Source organism: Lynx rufus, unplaced genomic scaffold (genome assembly GCF_022079265.1).
Source record: "Lynx rufus isolate CCGP_SWC_20201006 ecotype Redwood Valley unplaced genomic scaffold, mLynRuf1.p SCAF_23, whole genome shotgun sequence".
Lineage (NCBI taxonomy): Eukaryota > Metazoa > Chordata > Mammalia > Carnivora > Felidae > Lynx > Lynx rufus.
This window is the reverse complement of record NW_025814838.1, coordinates 21,831,236-21,851,840: the sequence shown is the minus strand read 5'-3', so window position 1 is coordinate 21,851,840 and position 20,605 is coordinate 21,831,236. Positions and strand designations below refer to the sequence as shown.

Sequence of the window (20,605 nt, the reverse complement as noted above, 5' to 3'; positions counted from 1 at the left end):
GAACTATACTGACCATACTTTGAAAGCCCACCACGTCGAAAGAGCATGGATGCAAAGTACAAGGTGCACGTGTGTCAGCAGATGCCTAACGAGCTCTACACACTGCAGACAGGGTCCTGGACAAAATGGAACAGAAGACCCGTCTCGGGTGCCTGTGCTGGCCGTCCCGAGGACTTCGCACACCTGCGCAGGGCTAGTCCAGGGAGCGAGGCGCGTGCAAACGCAGGACACACTTCAGCACCTCCATTCGCAGACTGACGTCTGAGAGGACGAAGGAGCTACACAAACTGCAAGTTTCCCGAAATCTGTCAGAAACGCCCGTCAGGGGCTACCGACGACTTCTCTGCTCGCTGCTCCCCGCCCAGGCGGGCCGGGAAGTGAAGGAAAAGTGCTCAGGCGAGAACCTCCCTTTAAACAAAAAACACTGCCATGTGGTAAGTTCGCTCAGAAGAAGCGAATACGTTCTATGTACTCTTGCTTCTGTAACAGCCAAGAAAATTCTGAAACACAGTAAAAATAAAGGGAGAACCTATCTTGCCAGACACCAGAGGTACAGAGCTACAAAAGACGCGTGTAGACATGAAATGAGCAGACGGATCGTCAGGTGTGTCTCAAACTGGACAGCGATGGCAGCAATCTGCGACCCCTGCACCAACCTACATATAACAATCTGCTCCAGGTGGATTACAGTGAACACAGATTAAAGGTGATACAAGTACTAGAAGAAAAATAAAGAATATTTTTAGAATGATGGGAAGAAAAAGTGAACACAAACACTGAAGTTTAAGTGAAAAAACTGAGGAGAAAAAAACAGATTTTTTTAGAAGCAGAAATAGTCAAAAGACAGGACCACTGCCAAAACTGATGACATGTTGTCAAACTGTTGTCCAGAAAGGTTGTGGCATTTGTTATCCTAGAAAGAGCTCTGAGGAGGAAACGATTTAAAAAGATAACCACTCCGCTAAAAAGTTTGGGGGGAAAATGTACCGGCACCTTCACCGAGGACACACGAGTAAACAGCAAACATAGAACATGTCCTGTGCCTCAGTGCCAGGACCCCTGGACAGAGTCAAGAGTCTGCCCAACCACTAGTGTGAAGAGGGCAGGCCTGGACACTCACACGCAGAAGCGCCAAGGTGGGCCTTCCTCACGTCATACTCAAATATTAACTCAAAATGAACCAAAGTCCTAACAGTGAGCACTGAAACCACAAAACTCTTAGAGAAATTGTAAGAGATTTTCATGACCTTGGATTAGGCAGTGAGTTCTTAGATATGCCACCAAAAGCACGAACAATAGCCAACAACAAAGATAAAGTGAATGTCATTAAAATTAAAAACGGTTCTGCTTCAAAGGCCACCCATGAGAAAGTCAAAGGACAGCCCAAAGAATGGGAGAAAATCATAGATGTGATGGGGACTTGCATCTAAAACACACCAAGAACGTTCACAACTCCATGATAAAAAGACAATCTAATTTAAAGATGGGCATAGGACCTGACTGCTTCTCCAAAGAAGATATACAAATGATCAATAAACACATGAATAGATGCTCAACATCATCAGTCATCAGCGCCATGAGCCACCAGGGAAACAGAAATCAGAACCACAATGAAATACAACTTCACAACCCCAGCAGGATGGCTACAATCAATGATGACAGACAGACAGACAGAAAGAGACAGAACACGTGTTGGTGAGCCTGTGGAAAACTGCACCGTGGAGCCACTGTGGAGAAGTCTGGCAGCTCGTCAGAAAGTTAACCTAGGGTCACCATGAGACCCAGCAATCCCCGCCCCCCCCCAAGTATCTACCCAAGAGAACCGAGAAATACAACCACACAAAAATGTGCACACGAATGTGTGTAGCAGCTTTATTCCTAACAGCCAAAAAAACAGAAACAACTCAAATGCTCATTAACTGATGAATGAAAAAACAAAACGTGAAATATCCAAAATGGAGCATTATTCAGTCATGAAAAGGTACTGACTCGTGCTACAGTATGAACTCTGAAAACATCATGCTCTGTGAAAACAGCCAGTCACAAAAGAGCACACACTGTATAATACCATTTCTTTGAAATATCTAGAATAGGTAACTCTACGGGGGCAGCAAATACATTACTGGTTGCTTCTGGCCGGGGGGGGGGGGGCATGGAAAATGAGGAGTGAGTGCAAATGGTACAGGGTTTCTCTTCAGGATGACAGAACTGTTCTAAAATTAATTGTGGTGATGGTTACAGAATGCACTAAATACCACTGAATTACACACTTTCAAGGCAGGAACTGTATGGTGTGAGTTATATCTCAATAAAATGGTTTTTAGAAAAGCTCTCTCTCACCATCAAAAAAAAAAAATGAAATTAAGATAAAAAGGCATTTTTCACCTACCAATCTGACCAAAATAAAAATATAACTGGTATTGATTAGGGTATACAGGAAAAAAAAAAATCCCAGGTGCTGTGGTGATAATGCAACTGAGGGCGAACTCTGGAAAGCAACCAGCATCCGAAAGGAAAGTTGCAGTGTTTTGAACCAGTAGTTTTACTTCTTGTAACTTACTATCAGGGAGGTAGGAAACTGGACTAGCACATGCACATGTCTGTGCAAAGACAGGCCTCATATCTTGATTAAATTATTGAAAGTGGGAACACTTCTAAATCCTGTAGGTAGACTAGTTAAATTATGACTATAGACCTATTGAAATAATATGCAGCCATGAAAAATAAGGCAGACCTTAAGCGACCCCAGTCAAATCCATGGGAAGAAAGGCCCAGCCAAACTCCGTCCAAATCCTTGACCCCAACCCCCGCAAAGATTGTGAGACGTAGTGAAAGGATTGTTACATGAGGATAATAATAAAAATGGAGACCTTTATGCTCTCATGAAAAGCTGTCTATATTAAACATATTAAACTAAAAAAAGGAAGTTCTAAAATAAAACCATAAAATCATTGTTTTTCCTTATTAACTTTTTATGTTTGTACCTGTTCTTTAAAAAAACCTTGTTACAGGGGCACCTGGGTGGCTCAAGTTGGTTAAGTGTCCAACTCTTGATTTCAGCTCAGGTCATGATCTCACGGATTGTGAGTTTGAGCTCCGTATCTCCTCTACCCCTGCAGAGCCGGCTTGGGATTCTCTCTCTCTCTGCCCCTCCCCCACTTGCACTTTCTCTCATTCTCATTCTCTCTAAAAAGTAAGTAAATAAACAACAGCAACAAAAAATAACTTAAAAACTTTCTTATGATTATCTGGTGGTCATCCCTTCACAGGGGTGGGATCATGTTTATAATTATGTATGGTTTGAATGTTTTACAAGTGTCTACCTTTTTTTTTTTTTTTTTTTTTGGTTAAAGACAATCTCCCACTGGTTTTCTTGTTTTCTTTTTTTTTTTTTTTAGGTTTATTTATTTATTTTGAGAAAGAGAGAGAGAGAGAGGGAGAGGGAGGGAGAGACAGCGTGTACATGCACACAGGGCAAAGAGAGAGGGAGAGAGAGAATCCCATGCAGGCTCCAAGATGTCACACAAAGCCCGATGCAGGGCTCGAACTCATGAAATGTGAGATGGTGTTCTAGGCTGAAATCAAGAGTTGGATGCTCAACTGACTGAGTCACTTATGCGCCCCGCGTCTACCATTTTTATAACCAGAAAACATTCTACATTGGAGAAAAAAGAAATCAGAGGAATCAGTAGAAAACACCGAAGATTTTAATTTTAATACAAAATTTAAAACCGTCAAGGTCCCAGAAGGTGATTAAGATGAGTATTTTGTAATGCAAAGGTGGTAAAGGCCTTTGTCAAAAGAAAATATAAAGCAGTGCTCCCTAACTAATCCCCAGTAAAACCTCTTGAAACACAAATTCCCCATTCCTCCCTCCCAAAGACTATGATTCACAAAGCTGATGTGGAGCCAGAAGCATTTCTATTTGTTAAAGTTCCACAGGGGAGTGCTTTATCGTTTTAAGCTTTATACTTTTCCAGATTTTCCAAAATGAACATGCATGTACTTTTACAGTGAGAAGAAAACAAAACATTTAAAAGAAAAAAAGCACACGGTGAGTCTGAAGCAGTGGCAGACGGTTCCATAAAGGCAAAGTGCCAGAGGCCAGACTACCAAAGAATTGACAATTTCTCCACGACCAAATCTGCTGGGAACAAATGCAAAGGCAATCAACAAACTAGGAAACAATAAGTGAAACACACAAGACAAAGCCAATAATCACCAGGTATTCTGTCGCTTCCTCTTGGCGGGTCTTTACTTCTCAAGTTCTCTGTGCCAGGCTCTGTGTTCAGCGCCCAACAAGCAGCAGCTCATTTAATACTCAATTGCCAAGGGAGGAACTAACTCGGGGCCCAGAAAGGGGTACCATAGCCAGGCGGCATGCCTGGCGGTAGGAGCACAGTGGGTGATGGAGCAATTGAGTCCCCCCAGCTCTTAACCTCTCTGGAGCTTACCTTGACAGAGGGCTAACCACCTTGCTTTTTTGTCAAGTGTTCTAAGAGAATCTAACAGAAAAACTGGAGAAAGACAGGAGCTAAGCCACTCAAGGAAGAAGTGCAAGTCTCTAAACCTAAGTACTTTAATTCTCACTAGTAATCAAAGAAATGCAAATCAAAATAAGGAAATACCATTTTCTCCTATCAAAGGACAGAGTGACAACCCCAGCCTCAGGAGAATTGTTTCATACTGGAGCCGGGCACGCAGCTTTTGCTGAAAGGCAAAATAACAGTATCCAGCAAAAGCCTTAAAATACAGGAAGTACGCATTTCTGGAACTTGAACGAGTTCACATGCAATTCCTCATCATGGAAGGAGGAGGTGAGTGTGCTGGAGAAGTCACAACGGTTCAATCACGATTCTACCCTGCACGTGAACACTGTAAGCCAGGAGTCACCGCACGTCAACACAAAGCGCACTGGCCCACAGCTGCGGGGTGTAGAGCATGCTCGCCCCCTCCAGGTTGTGCTAGATCTGGCCACATGCTCTTTGCATGTATCACCTGTCACCATAACTCAGTCACCGTTCACACCCCTGTCCATCAAACAAACTCGAAAAGCAAACCTTTTATATTTTGGTATTCCTTAATATTTCAAGGGATCTAACAAGTACTTTTATCAGGATTGTTATGGTTACATAGTTGAGGAAGCGGCACCAAACCCATTTTTCTATACGCCCTGTATCCTATCCTAAGGATACAACCACAGATGTGCATAAGCAGTACATAGAATAAATTTTATCCTGGTGTTCTTCCTAGAAAAAAGTTCTTGTACATTACGTGTCCAAGAATAGGCTGTCACGTCTGCAAAGACTAATGCAAACAGTACACAGTAGGAACTGACCAAGACAGGACAGCGTGAAAGAGCGTCCTCTCTCGCGCCCATGTCCACGTGAGGCTGGGATTCCCGGAGATGGCCCAAATCTTCCACATCTCCACTGGGGTGCAGACCCACGCTCCTCTGACATCCTTCCTTTGGCCCATCTGGAAGCTTTACTTCTCCCCAACCTCCACTTAAAGTCAGAAAATGACACCAAAGCAAACACCAGGTGGGACACACAATTGCTCTGTAAGATTTGCCTGTTCTGATTCCCCCAGAAGGACCCTAGAACAGCTGGGTCCGCAAAGCTTTGGAGTCATAAAATAAAGAAAATGCTCATTAAATGCACACAGCTATCAAACTGGGGAGAGGTGATAATCACCTTTGAGATGGTAAAGATCAACTAGCAAGAAAAAGAACATAGCTGTTCAGATAGATAGACTTGTTCTCTTCGTTTGCTTAGTGCTTACAGATTTTAAAAAATAAGAATACTTTACAGTTTAAGATTTACTCTTATTTTTTTAAAGATTTTATTTTTAAGCAATGTCTTCACTCAACGTGGAGCTCGAACTTACAACCCTGAGATCAAGAGTCACATGCTCTACCGACTGAGCCAGCCAAGCACCCCTACAATATAAGATTTAAATCCCAAAGGACAATAACTTAAAATGAACAAGTTGGACAAGAATGATTTTTAAGTAATCTTCCAAATAAGAAATACTGTGATTTTAGAACCGAGAACAAATGGTTACAACGAGAAAGAAAACATGATGGGTGAGCTGGGGACAGGGGAGGCCACAGGCAAGGGACTGACCACTGGCCACTCCCATGACTCCCTCCCCCAGCCTCAAGGTCACTCCTTCTGAACCGAAGTCAGTCTGCCCAGGAGGGACAAGCAGGGGCAGAAAGAGAGAGAGAGGGAGACACAGAATCTGAAGCCGGTTCCAAGCTCCAAGCTGTCAGCACAGAGCCCAATGCAGGGCTCGATCTCACAGTCTGTGAGATCATGACCGGAACCGAAGTCGGATGCTTAACCGAATGAGCCACCCAGGCGTCCCAGAAATATTCTTCTTGAAGACTTATTACAGTAAGTTTTTTGATAATTTAGCAAATTCCTCATGTGACAAATCGGTGTCTGGTGACCCGAGCCTCACAACCATTTTGGGTGGCCATGGAAAGGGAAGGGGCAGTCAGGGTGATGCACCTGTGGGAGCTATGACTGTCCCCATCCAGGTGGAACGTGCTCTCTACCAAGTTCTTCGAAGGGTCACCCCATCCCGACAAACTCCTGGTAAACCCGGTAAACGTCCGCGCTTGCTGATGAGGGGTGGTTGGAAGTCCTGACACCAACGGTCAGCGGGGACGCGGCCCAGCCTCAGGCACACAGAGCCTTCCTGCCGGCCCGCCATCTGACAGGACGCACGAGGGCGGAGGGCCTCTAGAGGTCAGGGAGCCTGCTACCTAGAGGGTGTCACTGCAGAAAGGCCGTGCTGATCACACTCTGGAAAGAAAGTCAAATGACCTTGACTGAGTGCTTGCAATCCCTATGCCTGTGCCTGACATCAAGGGGCTTCTTCAATTTATAGTTTCCTGATTATTTGCCACGTGTCCTATTTTGTGCCAAGGCTTTGTTTCCCAGCTGATATTTACTGCCAAAAACAAAAGGTTAAACGGTAGGAAGGACTTACAGAGCTACTGATGAGAAGTCTAGACTAAAAGTTATTCTTCAAAGGCCCTGTATCCACATTTTCTCAGGGACCTTCAAGATACAGATGAAGGAATAAGATGAGAGAATCAGATGTAAACTCTTAAACCCTGGGGTTTCGGACCCACGGACCCACGGACAAACCCTGGGGTTTCAAATAACGATGGGGGCCCATGCTCTCCAATTCAAGGACTGAGGCGCGGATTGTGACCGCAGAGTGATCTCAGCTGGCGTGACCACTACTTGCTGTTGGTTCGCTTCCCCAGAAGGACAGAAGTCCTCAGCCCTGGGTGGAGGGACCTAGCAACGGGCCAGTGATGTCACACTCCCTCTCGGAAGTACGAGGAGCCCGTGTCGGTGTTACGGACAGGGGAGCACCTCCACAGGGAACCCGCGGGTTCACAACGCTTCACCCCGTTCGGTCATTTCAAGTCTTGACCCCTCAGCGATCAGAAACTGGACACCAGAGACAGAAAATTATGAGATAAGACAAACAAGGGCGGTGGGAAGCCTTGTGAGGTACTAACGGGGAGGCAGAGACCGACTAAGCCCACTCGATGGCATGAGGGCTAGACACCAGGGTGCCCACACTGTAATGGACAGGGGCTCTTGAAAACGTTATTCTACATCGGAGTCGCTGGAGAAGCTTGTTTAAAACTACAGATTCCGGTGTAAGAGACAAAACGATAAACTCCCCTCTGTGGTGATTCTCCTGATAGAAGGAACTGGGAAACCGAGAAAGGAGAAACTGAACAGCGACCACAAAAGCAGGGATTTCCCGCCCTTTCTCTAAAAGATTCTGACCAGGAAGCCCGGCACTCTGTCGCAGCGGGTCCACGGACACACCTTAAGAAACAGAGACACAACTCCGAGACGCACAGACAGCCCCGCAAGGGCCACGGCAGAATGCTCGCCGCCCACAAGCAGTTAACGGCCCCATCCCAGCTATGTCGTTCTGGCGGGACACAGAAGACAGTCTCTGACCCTCCCCTGGGGGCACACGCCTCCACTGGCCACGTCTGCCTTCCGTGGACAGATCTGGATCAGCAGCCACCTGGGGGCCTCGCCCAAAGCTTCCACTTCAAACTCCTGTGACACGTGAACAAAGCGCCTCCTAACACATTCTTGCGAGCAAATTTACAAGTAAGTAGCACTCCTGATTCCCTGCATTACAACTTTAAGAACGGGAAGGCTCCATAATGGAGTTCTGAGTTTTTGTCAAGAAGCAAAGAAAACAAACGAACAAACAGAACCCCCAGACCAAACAAGACCACCACCCTGCCCATGAACTTCCTATGAGTACCCTCGCAGGAGCCCGCATCCGGGAGCCCCAAAGGAAATCCTGCCGCAGAAGCTGGTGAGGAGGCCCTTCGGTCACTCAACTTTCTCAGATTAGACACACCCAAGATGTGCCCCACTTCTAAACAACGCTCCATTAAAAACAACCCGGGACCTGTCCTGAAGGTCAGCAATGACCTAATTGACAAATCCAGTCCCAAATGAGGCCTGAGTTTCCCTCCTTCCTGCAAATGCTCCCTAGTTCTCTTGTGTTAGGACTTCTTCAGGTGAAAATGGCAGAAAGGACAACGTCACCAGGAACGAGGGGCCTCCCCTTCCAGAGCATTGCCCTGGAACTTCTCCCCCTCCGCCTCCTCACACATCGTCGTGCACACTCCTCCTTCCAGATGACCCACAGGGACCTCAATCCCAGGCCACACAAAGACGACCTAACCTCTACCTGTAGCCAAATCTGCTCCTGTTCTTTTGTCAGTACAATTTAAATAATGAAAAGATCCTTAGAGCCATGAAAGCTCTCCTGGAAAACTATACACTGAATATATATGTTAACAGTTATGTCACTCTTATTAATTTAGATGATGAACAAGTAAAACAACATACATAGTGCTTTTTATTAGATCTAAATCTTGATGCTTTCTAAAACACATCCTGATTTCAAAGACACTACAATCTGGAAAAAAAGCGCATCTCAGAATCATGAAATACTGTTAAGTAACACTGTGATAAAATTTCTAACTAACTTAAATAATCTGTAAGAAGTTAAGAAATTACAAACACAATAGCCAAAGTTAGAACTGTGATGAGATACATGCCAATTTGCTTCTGACTATTATGCCGAGAATCTATACACCCTCAACCACGGCCCTCGCTGCACCAGGGACTCTAGGCCACAGCACATCCCAGCACACGCCCCGGAGGGTCAGGACAGCTGGGAGCCCTGTGGGTGACAAGAGAGCACCCAAGGGTCCCCATGACCGCTGACCTCAAAGAAAAAAGACTCTCTCCTGCCCTCATTTGACTCACCATCTCGGCAGCCGCCAGTGCCTCCTGTTCAAGTGCTCTCCTCTCTCGGCTGCAGGGAGAGCAGCCCATTACCCTGCTTCTCCTCCACCGGTCTCGCTCCCAGGGATCTCCCGCTCCCTGTGGAGTGGGACCGCGGCTGCCCTACTTGGACGCTCACCCGTTTGCCTGATGCCTCTGCCTGGACATCCCACAGGCATCTCAAGAGAAACACAGGTGAAGTACAGTTACAAACGCCCTCCCCTCCGTCACCTCCTCCTCACCCATCTCCAGTCTGTTTCTCTCCCAGCCCAGTAAATGGTCCCACCACCCACCAAGCCACCTTACGTGGTGGCCCTACACTTCCATTCCAATGGCAAACCGTGTGTGGTCTCCTGGACCCTCCCTTCTGTGATCAAGTGTGTCCTCTGGCGTAGACCACGCAGCGATCCCTGCCACCCAAAGCCCTCCCTGAGCTGGTCCCCGCTTGGCCCCCAACATACATGCACAGCGCTCTGCCCTCACTTGAGAGCTGCCGTGCCCGCTGGCTGCCTGCTGGCTCCTACACAGCCAATGCTCTCCCGGTGCCCCGGGGTCTCTGTGGCTTCTGCCACAGGTCCTTCTGACCTCGCCCTTAAATGTCCCTGCTGGGTCTGGCCTTCTCTCCAATGGCTCATCTAAGGAGGTCCCCACATCAACCTCAACCACTGCCTGCTACTCAGAGCTGCTGGGGCAGTTTGTGTTTGTGATTATTTGTTTTCAATCACCTCACCACCTCCCAAGTTTCCTGAAAGAGGCGGTGAGCTCTACATCACCCACCCACACCTGCATCCTGGCGTGCGGGCCGAGAGGACGTTTTCCACAAATGGGGTGAATTAAAGGGATGGCTACATCCTCAGCCTTTCTCAACAACTACCCAGGATGCTGGAATCCTCCAGAAACTAGGAGAGGAGAGAAGCCAGAGCCCCAAAGCCAACGACTAAGTGGCTTAAAATCACTCCATAAAGAGCTCCAACCAGGGCACCAGGGCTCTGAGGGGAGTTGTCTGCTGCACCAAATCTAGCTGCGCTTTAAAAGCTGATTCCCCAAAGCATGACAAAACACACAAATGAGATCAAAGCTTCCCATTTTTTTTCATTAAAGACACCCAGTTTTTGCTACCTTCTTTCCCTCACTGTGCAAAACAACAAATAAATTAAAAAAAAAAAAAATCAATGGATTCCAAGAGGCAGATACAATTTGGAAAATCCAAGGAAGAGCACAAGACATGCTGAAGGAAGCAACGGAGACAGACTAGAGAGGGGTTCCCGGTGACTTGGGGCTACAAAAACCACACCAGGCATTATTCAAAAGAGCTTTGGGCTTTGCAGACAGGAGCTACATAGCCTTGAACAAATCAAAGCCCCTCAGACCCTCAACTTCGCCATCCGTAAAATGGGACATGTCATAATGTCTTTTAAGAGGCTGGTGCAGAAATAAGGTCAAGCGCAGGGCATGAGGACACTCAGAAAGATGGCAGGCCAACTATGCGCACTTGCTGTCTCACGTCTCTGCCAGTCCCCTCTGGTTCCCATCCCAACAGCACCAAGGCTGTGACTGGCTCACGCTCCTTCACAGACACACGCTGGTCAAGTACGCCCCGTGCCCTCCAGGTCAATGTCTGAGGACAGCATTCAAAGCCTGCCCTCCAAAGGCACCTGCTGGAGATCTCCACAAAGTCCACACGTGCCCCTGTGGGAAAGTGGAGCTAGGCAAACAGTGCGGCTCCACAGACAATACTTCCTCAGTTTCCCCTGACACTCTGATAAGGCTGAGGGGGTAGGGGTGAGAAAGAGTGTGTGGTCGGGACGGAGGGGGAGAGGGAGAGAAAAGGGCGGATGGGGAAAACTGGTTTTATGTGTCAGGTGTCACAGACACAGATGAAAGCTGGAGCGCTATTGCTACGGGCCCCGACCACGTCCCAGAGCAGGCGCTCTCAACTGGGGCGATGGTGCGAGGGACAAAGGGCTGTGAGGAGACGCTGGGTGAGGGGCACAGTACACAGGATAGACCTCCCAACAGGGAAGGGTCCAGCCCCAAACGTCCCCGGGGCCAAGGGGGAGAGAAGCGCTGTCCCAGACCAAAAGGCTATCGCCATGAGCCCCGGCCCAGGTGAAGGGAACCAGAAGCCTCTTTACGCTCCAGAACGAACCTGCCCCTGACGTGCACACCACAACCAGGAATTCGGTCACTGGAAGCAGGGGGGCAGGCAGGCAGGCAGCACGAGGCAAGAGGACTCTGCCACCAAGCTGGAGGCGAAGGAGACACTGGGGAAGGTTTGGAAAGAGAAGAAAGGACGTTAGCCGGGGTTTCCCAGACCACAAACGGGGAACACCTATACAAAAGCACACACTCTCACTCCACGGCCAGGCGTAGGCGACAGTCGCCAGCACCGGCGGCCACACAAGGAGTCTGGAAAAGGAAGAGCAGGAAAGACCAGGGAGAGTGTGGGGGCCGGGTCCCGGCTCGCTGCCCTGGAGCTTGGAGGGGTCGACCCAGGGAACAGCAGGGGTAGTTTCGGGTCCTGGATATGCACAGCTGAGAACAGCACGGTCCTGACAACAAAATGTCACTGCAAGGAGAGCAGCAGATTCAGGGAGATTACAGGGAGATGATCAGAAGAAATAAAGTAGTATAAACTTTAAATAGTTTGAGAACAGATTTTATTACTTGTACCCTCCTTTTCTTAAATTTTTTTTTTAATGTTGTTTATTTTTGAGAGACCGAGTGTGAGTGGGGGTGGGACAGAGAGAGAGGGAGACACAGAACCCAAAGCAGGCTCCAGGCTCTGTCAGCACAGAACCCATCGCGGGGCTCCAACTCACAGACTGCGAGATCATGATCTGAGCCGAAGTGGGACGCCCAACAGACTGAGCCACCCAGGTGCCCCCCGCCTTTTTTTTTTTTTTTTTTTTTTAAGAACAAAGAATGTAACAGAGGTAACACTTGATCAGGACACCTCGCTCTTACCACTCCGCCCCTGTTTCCGACAGCCTCACAACCTTCAGGACTCTAAGCAATGTCCACTTCTTAGTTTTGACAACTGCACCAAGGTTACAGAAGATGCTAACTAACATCAGGAGAAGCCAGGCAACAGATACACAGGAATTCTCTGTGGTATCTTCATGGCAGACATTTAAGTAAAAAGTTTTTAAAAATCGCAAGACAAACCAAACGTTTTACTTTTCTGAATGTAATCCGCTGGCTCTCCTCTGAGCCTTTCTAAACCACCACGGCACAACTACATGGAAGGCAAGCTGGGAAGGGCGGGTTCCCAGCAACAAGCCTGGGGAAGGAGACAGCGGGCTGTTCCCGGCCTTGACTGACCACCAAACGCACACCAGATACTCAGCCACTAAGTGTGCACTGCACGGTGAAGTCTGACGAAAGAACACACTTCCCCCTTAGCGTTTGGAATTTTAAAGCATTCCATTTTGTGGTGCAAAAGGAGCTATTCTCCCATTTCTATCTTGGTGAGTTAGGCTGAGAGGCTCCAAGGCTAGTTCCTATCTCATAGGTGGGAAATCTCAAGAAGGAACACGTGTGAAACCACCTATCAAGCTGGACACGATACCCTTCTCGCACAAACACCATATAGTCCTCTGGACATAAATGCCCTCCGTCTGTTAACACAAATCGATGGGCTTCTCTGACAGCCTCAACCACCAAGAGGAAGCGTGAGAAAATCCCAGCTCTCCTGCTCCACTACCTGTCATTCGCAGGTGCGAACCTCCTCCTTGCACCCGGGAGCCGAGGAGGACTGGCTAAACCATCTCTACCTAGCCTCTGCCTGCCAGCTCATCGAAGAAAACATAAACTCACTGAGAGGGTGCTCCTCATGAGAAATACATTTTCCTATCACCCATGACATGTGTCTGGTTGCAGACGTTCACTGTTAGCATGACACACCCCACACACCAGAGCACCCACTGGAGACCACGGCCAGAGAGCCAAGGGCAACTTACCATGTTTGGCACGTTGGTGACGGAAGGATTCTTGATGTCTGTAGGGAAGGGAGGCAAACTATTGACCATGCTCTGTTTGCTGGATAACTGGGGGTTCACTCCAGGGGCTCCCATTTGCTGCCCTCCAGTTTGACTAAAGGGTTGTCCAAATGGACTTGTGTTACCAGCCATTCCCATCTGAAACAAAAAGAGGCAACATCAGCTGTCACGACACGGTCACATACAAAAGGAAGGGCCTCAGAAATGCTCCCTTTGACCCAAGAAAGCAAAAATCACTACTTCTCGTGAAACCCTCATTTCGATTATAAATTAAAGGCTCATTCCTAAGGTTCATTCTGCATGACGAACAGCGTGACTTGCTCAAGTGGCTGCACACCGAAGGCGGAAGACGAAGGAGCTGCCGGCAACAGCTGCCTGCCATCCTCTCCGGCATCAAAACAAGAACTGCTGTTGCCACCCTCCCCCACGCCCCGCACCCCGACAGGGGCAGCAACACAGTGAGAAAATCATCCGGAAGACAAAAGCTTCCAGAATCACTGACAAAGGGGAGCTCCTTGTGTTTAATACTAGCCCACTTCTTTCAGGTTTCCCCCATCAGTTTTAAACTCCATTTCCATTCATTCAAAACACACATGAGACACGCTGACAAAGGAACAATGTAATGTCTGGGATTCACTTTAGTACTCCCATGAGGCAAGGGGTAGAGGCAAGAAGGGGGCCTAGATGAGGAATGACTGGCCACATGTTGCTTCCTCCTAGCCAGGTGACACGCGTGTGTGTGTGTGGAGGGGTGGAGGTTGTCACATTACCTTCTCTAAGATCACACGTCCGAATGTTCCATAAAGAAATTCTTCTTTTAAATTAGTGAAACAAAGTAAAATATACAGTAGCTGAAGGCAAGAACAGGAAGGAAGAGCCCCCACCTACGCCCCCCTCCAGCTCCAGCCGATACAGGAGTGAGCTCGGGAACCCCACCTGCCCTCCGGAGGAACAGAGACTGGCTTTTCTCGCCTGCCTTGCTTTTCCGCAAAGTTCTAGCATTCTACCTATTGCCTAGTGCTCGCTCTACTTTTCTGGTATCTTGGTGCATTTGATGTTTGGAAACTGGGAGGAAGGGGTCCCAAGGGAAGACCTCCTAGGGATCAATCAAGAAACTGAATCAGATCTCCCCAGCAGCCCCACACCGGAATGGCTGCCTCTGTCTGGGTAACTTACACTCGTTCCTCCCACGGGCCCCGATCTCACTTGCAAGGTGAGTGTCCTGAACAAGAAGAATTACATGATATCTTTCAGCTCTAAGATTTTAGGTTGCAGACAAATCAATGCTTAACACAGCTGACCCTTTCAGCTGAAATGTCCACATAAAAACACAAATAAAGACAAACCAGCAGAACCAAGAAGATCTCGCTCCTGAGCACTTTCAAGTGCCTTTTTCAAAGCGAACATATTCCAGTTGCCACTTTTGCCCTATTTGCTTTCCTTGAATAAATGGAAACAAATTTAAACTCAACTGAACTTCAAATTTAACTTGAGTAACTGAAAAACAAATTCTTCACAAAGCCCAGTAACGAGGCTCAACATTGAGTTCAGAGGATTTAAGCAAAGAGAGTACATGGTAGCTCAGGAAACTTAATATGTTCTGAACCAGGTTCCTTCACAGTTGTTATCTGAAACTCTGAAGAACTGAAACAAGAATTTGTATTTTCAGAAAGTTTTACACAAAATTAACTCATGTAGTAATTATTGCTTAGAATTTGTTTTACTGCATAAAAATATACTGCGAAGTCGTCCTCACGGTCAGCAGTACTTCCTGATGGCCTGCTGCGAGCCAGGCCCGGTTCAGAGCACACGCAGAGACACCATTTTCCCACCAGTTACGGAGTGCACTCCTCAAACCCACCAATGTGACAAATGAGAAAATCAATGCTGTCGTGGAAGCTTCTAGCATCAACAAACCGAAGTGGGCAGCAGTGAGAGGGTGGGAAGGAGAAGTAACTGTCCTCCTACTCGCACCAACCGTCCAAGGTCAGAGCGAAGTAAACACCAAGAGGCCGTTGAGCTCCCAAAGGGCTTCTGTGAGTCTCAAAGTTCACCCCACCTGGTTTGAAAAACCTATTTCTATGATCATCTTGCCAGGGCGAAAGGGCAGTGAGTAGGTGGTCTGCTTGTTTGGGTACTAGCTCTGGGCAGAGCACTTTCTAACTGGCTGAACCAAGAGTTTCAGAGTGTGTAACGCATTCTGACAGATTTTACCAGGGAATTCTTGTTAATTTTTCTTCTTAACCATCCAATAATGAAGGAAACTGTCTCAATGTGGTTTTGATCCTCACGGGGCAAGAAGCAAGGTAAAGTCAAAGTCAAAGATCAGAGACAGCAGGTAAGGAATGTCGAGTTCACCGGGGACCATCCTTAGCCTGTGACAACAAACACAGCTCCAGAGATCAAGCACAGTGAGCCCAGGCTCTAAGGCAGAGCTCCACCCCCTCGGTCCAGAGCCAGCCCCGGGCTGACCCTCCCCAGTCAGAGCTAACAGGGGGACCAAAGGACAGTCTTACAAAGGGCCGCGCCTCCCATCTCCCCCCTCCTGGACCGTCTCAACATAACCTGGCAGAACTAACAGCTGCTCTCCAGTCCTAGCCTACAGCTTGGGGTCAAAACTATTTGCTTCTAGAGACTTGCAGATTTCTGAATTTCTGTTCCATACTTACTCTCCTTTGACCAGACTGAATATATGTGGTCCCGAATCTAGGTTTACACACATTTTTAGCATCAAGGCATAAAACAAAGTACTAAAATCAAAAGGTCTAATTCCAATTAATAAACATCTTCATATTTGTTCTAATTTCCCAACAGTTATTTGATAACAACCTAGTAAACCGGGCTCTATTTGCAACTGAAGTTTATCCAGATCTGGTTTAAGGCTGCTAGAGAACTAGTATGTAATCTTTTCAATAAAATTCAGAAGGCAGAACAGCAGCACTAGGAAACTGTTCAATTGATGGTGAACGAATGAATAAACTAAAGCCTGTGGAATTGATGTCTACGCTCTGCCTCACTTGGCAACAGCTCACACACGGTGTTAACTCGACTCTTTTGGAGCACCTTAAGCACCGAGTTCAATTTCAGAAAACACAAAAAATTGACAAGGAAGTATGGGAAGCTCTCCCATAAAGAAATCTCAATTAAATAGTGAAGGTCTACCACGTCTTCCCGTGAAAAACCACTCTTGTGACCAGGAGTGTCACTCACGTGAAAACCTGCTCCCTCCGTTGTCTGAGGCTCTCACCTCACGAGAGAAGGGGACAGGAGAACGGCAGTCCCTGTACTCAGAAAAGCGCAAACAAGATTACAAGGAGGAAAAGTCACTGGTGCCAGACCCTGAGGCTTACCCACACCCCACCGCACGGGGATGCGGATTATGTATTAGCTGAACCAGGGCTTTACAGCATGACATCCAAAGAGGAAATCTCTCTTCAGAGTTTAGCTCAAGGAACCTGAACAATACCTACACATGCCTTTACTACTGAAACAGTGTCTGAAGCAAATTGTGGTCACCCTGCCCGGCCCATCAATCAGAAACTGCTGAAGTCCTGAGCCGTCTGGCAAGTAGGTGAGTGACAGCCATCTACAGGAGATGGGCAGGTAGACGACGCTTCTCTTTGCACTCTGACAGCCGCGTACTACAGATACGGCATGGGAAGTACAAAACGCTACGCGACTCTATGGCATTCTTTGCCATAAATCTGTCTTTGGCACAAAACCAGGATAAAACTTGCCTTCCTAGAACACATCTCCTCTGTGTGCTTGGGCCCTGGCACACAGTGAGTGTTTAACCAGCACCTGGGGGAAGGAACCAAATAAACGAACACTCTAGGAGATCACTGCGACACATGGCTCAGAAAGAAATCCCAACGTCAGCCCTGAGGGCAGATGCGATCACAGAACAGCGGACCAGCCACCGTAGCCAGGCCCAAATGACGTCACCACTGGCTGCAAGGGTACTTCCCTTCCAGAAGACAGCCCCTTCTATCTTCTAACACTCGTCATGAGGACCTGAGCTCCTGGCTGGAGCAGACAGGCAGCCTGCCGGCCATGCGAGGAGACTATGCCCCCAGGAGCCGGTTTCACGGGAGGATGATACAGCTCTGTGTCGCAGCACAGCACCCACAGGAGCCAGGCCTGCTGTAAAACGGGCCCTCTCCGCTACACCCACTGGGCCAGCAAACCCTTGGCTTTGGTCAGGGCTCCAGGCATGCGCCTCCCAAGGGCTTCCCAGTGATGCAAAGAAATAGTGATCTATCAGCCTAAGAGGTCACCACTGGCTGCAAACAGCCTCCTCTGCTGACCTCTGCATGTGGGACAAATACTTTCACTTTCTACTTGTGTCGTGATATGAAAGCTATCAACATATATTAATTAAAAAACAAGCTCTGGGGTGGGGGGGGGGGCGCGCCTCGGTGGCCCAGTCAGTTAAGTGTCTGACTCTTGATTTCGGCTCAGGTCATGATCTCACAGTTTGCAGGATGGAACCCCGTGACAACAGAGCCTGCTTTAGGTTCTCTCAGTTCCTCTCTCTCTCTGTCCCTCCCCCAGAGGTGCTCGCTCTCTCTCAAAATAAATAAACATTAAAAAACAAAAACAAAAAATAAGCTCTGGGCTCCCCAAAAAACAGCAAGACTCTCTCCACTCCACTAACCCTGGGAACATCTGTACTACTCATGTAACTCACCTAATCAAATAAGGTAGTACACTGAAAACCAAAGAACTAACTAGGGGAGTTTAAATAAAAAAAACTCCTAACTGTAGAAATTTCTTCCCCAAATAGGTTTCTACAAGAGTAGTGACTCCTCGCTCCTTGATAGGAAAGAGGGACAGAGAAGCGCTTTCCACTTAGGGCCCCCCCCCAGGCTGCACCTCCTCCCCCAACAGCAGCAGCCCAACCCCCAGGTGACAGGGAGGTGGGAACAGGGGCTAGTCCATGGCAAGGAGGGGGGCTGGAGCAGTCATGCCCTTAGAAATTTTGTGTGATATGCATTTTGGGGAGAAAAGGTCCATTATAAGATTCCCAAAGGAGGGGGGTGTCTTAAGATCCCCTATAGGTTAAGGATGCCTGCCCTAGGGAAGCCAACTCCCCACTGCCCGTCCCTCTCAAGTCTCAGGGGAGGGCAAGCTCTCTCCACATCTCACACACCCCTGCTATGTATGGGCCTTCTCCAGTAGACAGTCTCTGGTCCAAAGACATCAACCACTCAAGTAAACCACCATCCTCACAAATGAACTCTCCCCAGTTTTCACCTCCAAGCATGCTCTTTTAACACACACTCTCGGGAAGGATCAGATCATACCCATTTAGGAGCTAAAAGCCTGATGGGGACGACGCTGTGTGACCAGCTAAGAATATGTGGAAGAGGACAGAAGGCAGAGGAGGAACAGCACCGGAGGGAAGATGCTTCCACCGCACGATCTTACTTCGCGTCAGCCAGGCCTTGAGAAATGCATTAAGTGGCGACAGAAGCTAAGTTTGATGTGGTTTCAATGAGACCACTGAACACGTTCTTTTTTCAAAAGCTGAACTCTGTATCCTCGTACCTTGATATACACTTAAAACCACACTACACGGCAGAGCTGGCAGAGGAATTCCTGCTCTGGGGGGCGCTACTGATGCCGGCCAGGAGACAGATAGGAAACAGAACATGACCGTCAGCAGTAAGCTTCGTAGGGACAGCTGGACAGGTTATCGTTTTCAGGCCGAAGGGCCTCAGAGAGTATCTGGTTAAAACTTATCCCTGTGTGGATGAGGCCAGGGTGGTCCAGAAAGGACACAGCGATCAGCTGGAGAACTGACCATGACACTCTCCCCTCCTTGCTGAGCACAACCCGTCTCCTCCGGGTACATCCGGATTGCACACGCATGGCACTTGACACTGCTCGACAAGGAGGCTCAGTCCACAAAGACCAGGCGTCATGGGCCAAAGCCAGCCCAATGCCTGTTTTTGAAAAAACAAAACAAACTAAAGTTTTATTGAAACACAGCCACAAGTAAGATTTCGTTCCGTTAGGCAGCGAGTTGTAGTTAAGTGTATGGACTCTGGGGATATTTACCCGGTCTCAGGGTGGCTCTGCTAAGTGATAGCTGTGTGGTCCTGGTCATCCTACTTAAACGTCTCTGTGCCCTGGTTCTGTCACCTCTAAAATAAGAGAAAATAGCACCTCCTCTTAGACTGAGTGAAGGTAAAACAAACTCACAAACGTTAAGACCTTAGGACGGTAAGTGACATATAGTAAGCGCTACAGGTGTTGGCTAGGACTCTGCTAACACTGTTTGGGGAGAAATCGTTTTATATTACATACGATTTCTTTCAAAAGTATGCTTAGGGTCCTAACAAAATAAATGAATCTTTTTCAGAGAACATATGATGGTGGGAAGTTACTCGAACAGGTAGGTTCAGAGGCAGAGGCCAGCTGGAGTTACTGGCAATGGATTATGAGACACTTTCAGAGAAACATGAGATCAACCTGTGCCAAGCCCCATCCTGTGCACTTAGTAGTCGTAGCAATACTTGTGATGGGAAACTGTGTTCAAGCTGCACTTCCAGTTCTCACTTTAGACTGTTTTCTCGCCTTAAAAACACCACTCGGAATGTTCACTTCAGTCTTACGACATATCAGAGGTAATAACAATACAACGCCAGTATACCCTAGGCCTAACCTTCCTGGGTTGGAATTTAAACCAAAACACGGAAGAAGTGGACAAGAAAGAATACGTCCACGAGGAAGAGAGAACGATGGGGCTCCCGCTTGTAAGCCAGCTGTGACACAGAAACAAGGGCTCCATCCTGAGGTGGCTTCGACCCAGTCCAGGAGGGTCACTAGCCTCTTCCTTCACAGGCTGGCATACACGTGAAGCCACAGACTCAGAAAGGGTGTGCAAAGACAATACAATCTCAAACACTGTGAGCAAACATTTGCCAAATAATTTAAGAGCCAGAAGTATTCATTCTTTTCGAAAATGAACCAGAACTAACCCAGAGTATGGCCATATCATTTGTAAAGCCAAAAGCATTTTCTCTTGGCAACCTACCATTGTTGGGACAAAGCCAAGAAAAGCAGTTTTCATGGAAAGACATGGCTGCATTCAGTTGTCTGCTATCACCCGCTTGCTCTTGGAATCCTTCCAGTACCTCAACTTGCCAAGTCAAGAGTAAGGAGAAATACGCAAGAGACTGCAATGCCAGGGACGTCGCCTGGCTTGTGCAGCGTCACCTGGAGCAAGAGAACTGGGCT

The 20,605-nt window shown here is 47.8% G+C and overlaps 1 protein-coding gene across 4 annotated transcripts in view; it reads right to left on the bottom strand.

The window, feature by feature from the left end:
* The window catches only part of CREBBP (CREB binding protein), a 126,453-nt gene that overhangs the window by 55,481 nt on the left and 50,367 nt on the right, over positions 1 to 20,605 (bottom strand). For 3 of the 4 annotated variants that reach the window (XM_047087207.1, XM_047087209.1, XM_047087211.1), the window contains one exon: positions 13,322 to 13,498. The exons of the other annotated variant lie outside the window; for it this stretch is intronic. In XM_047087207.1, the coding sequence (XP_046943163.1) occupies positions 13,322 to 13,498 (177 nt within the window). The remainder of the gene's footprint in view (positions 1 to 13,321; positions 13,499 to 20,605) is intronic. 4 annotated transcript variants of the gene reach the window in all.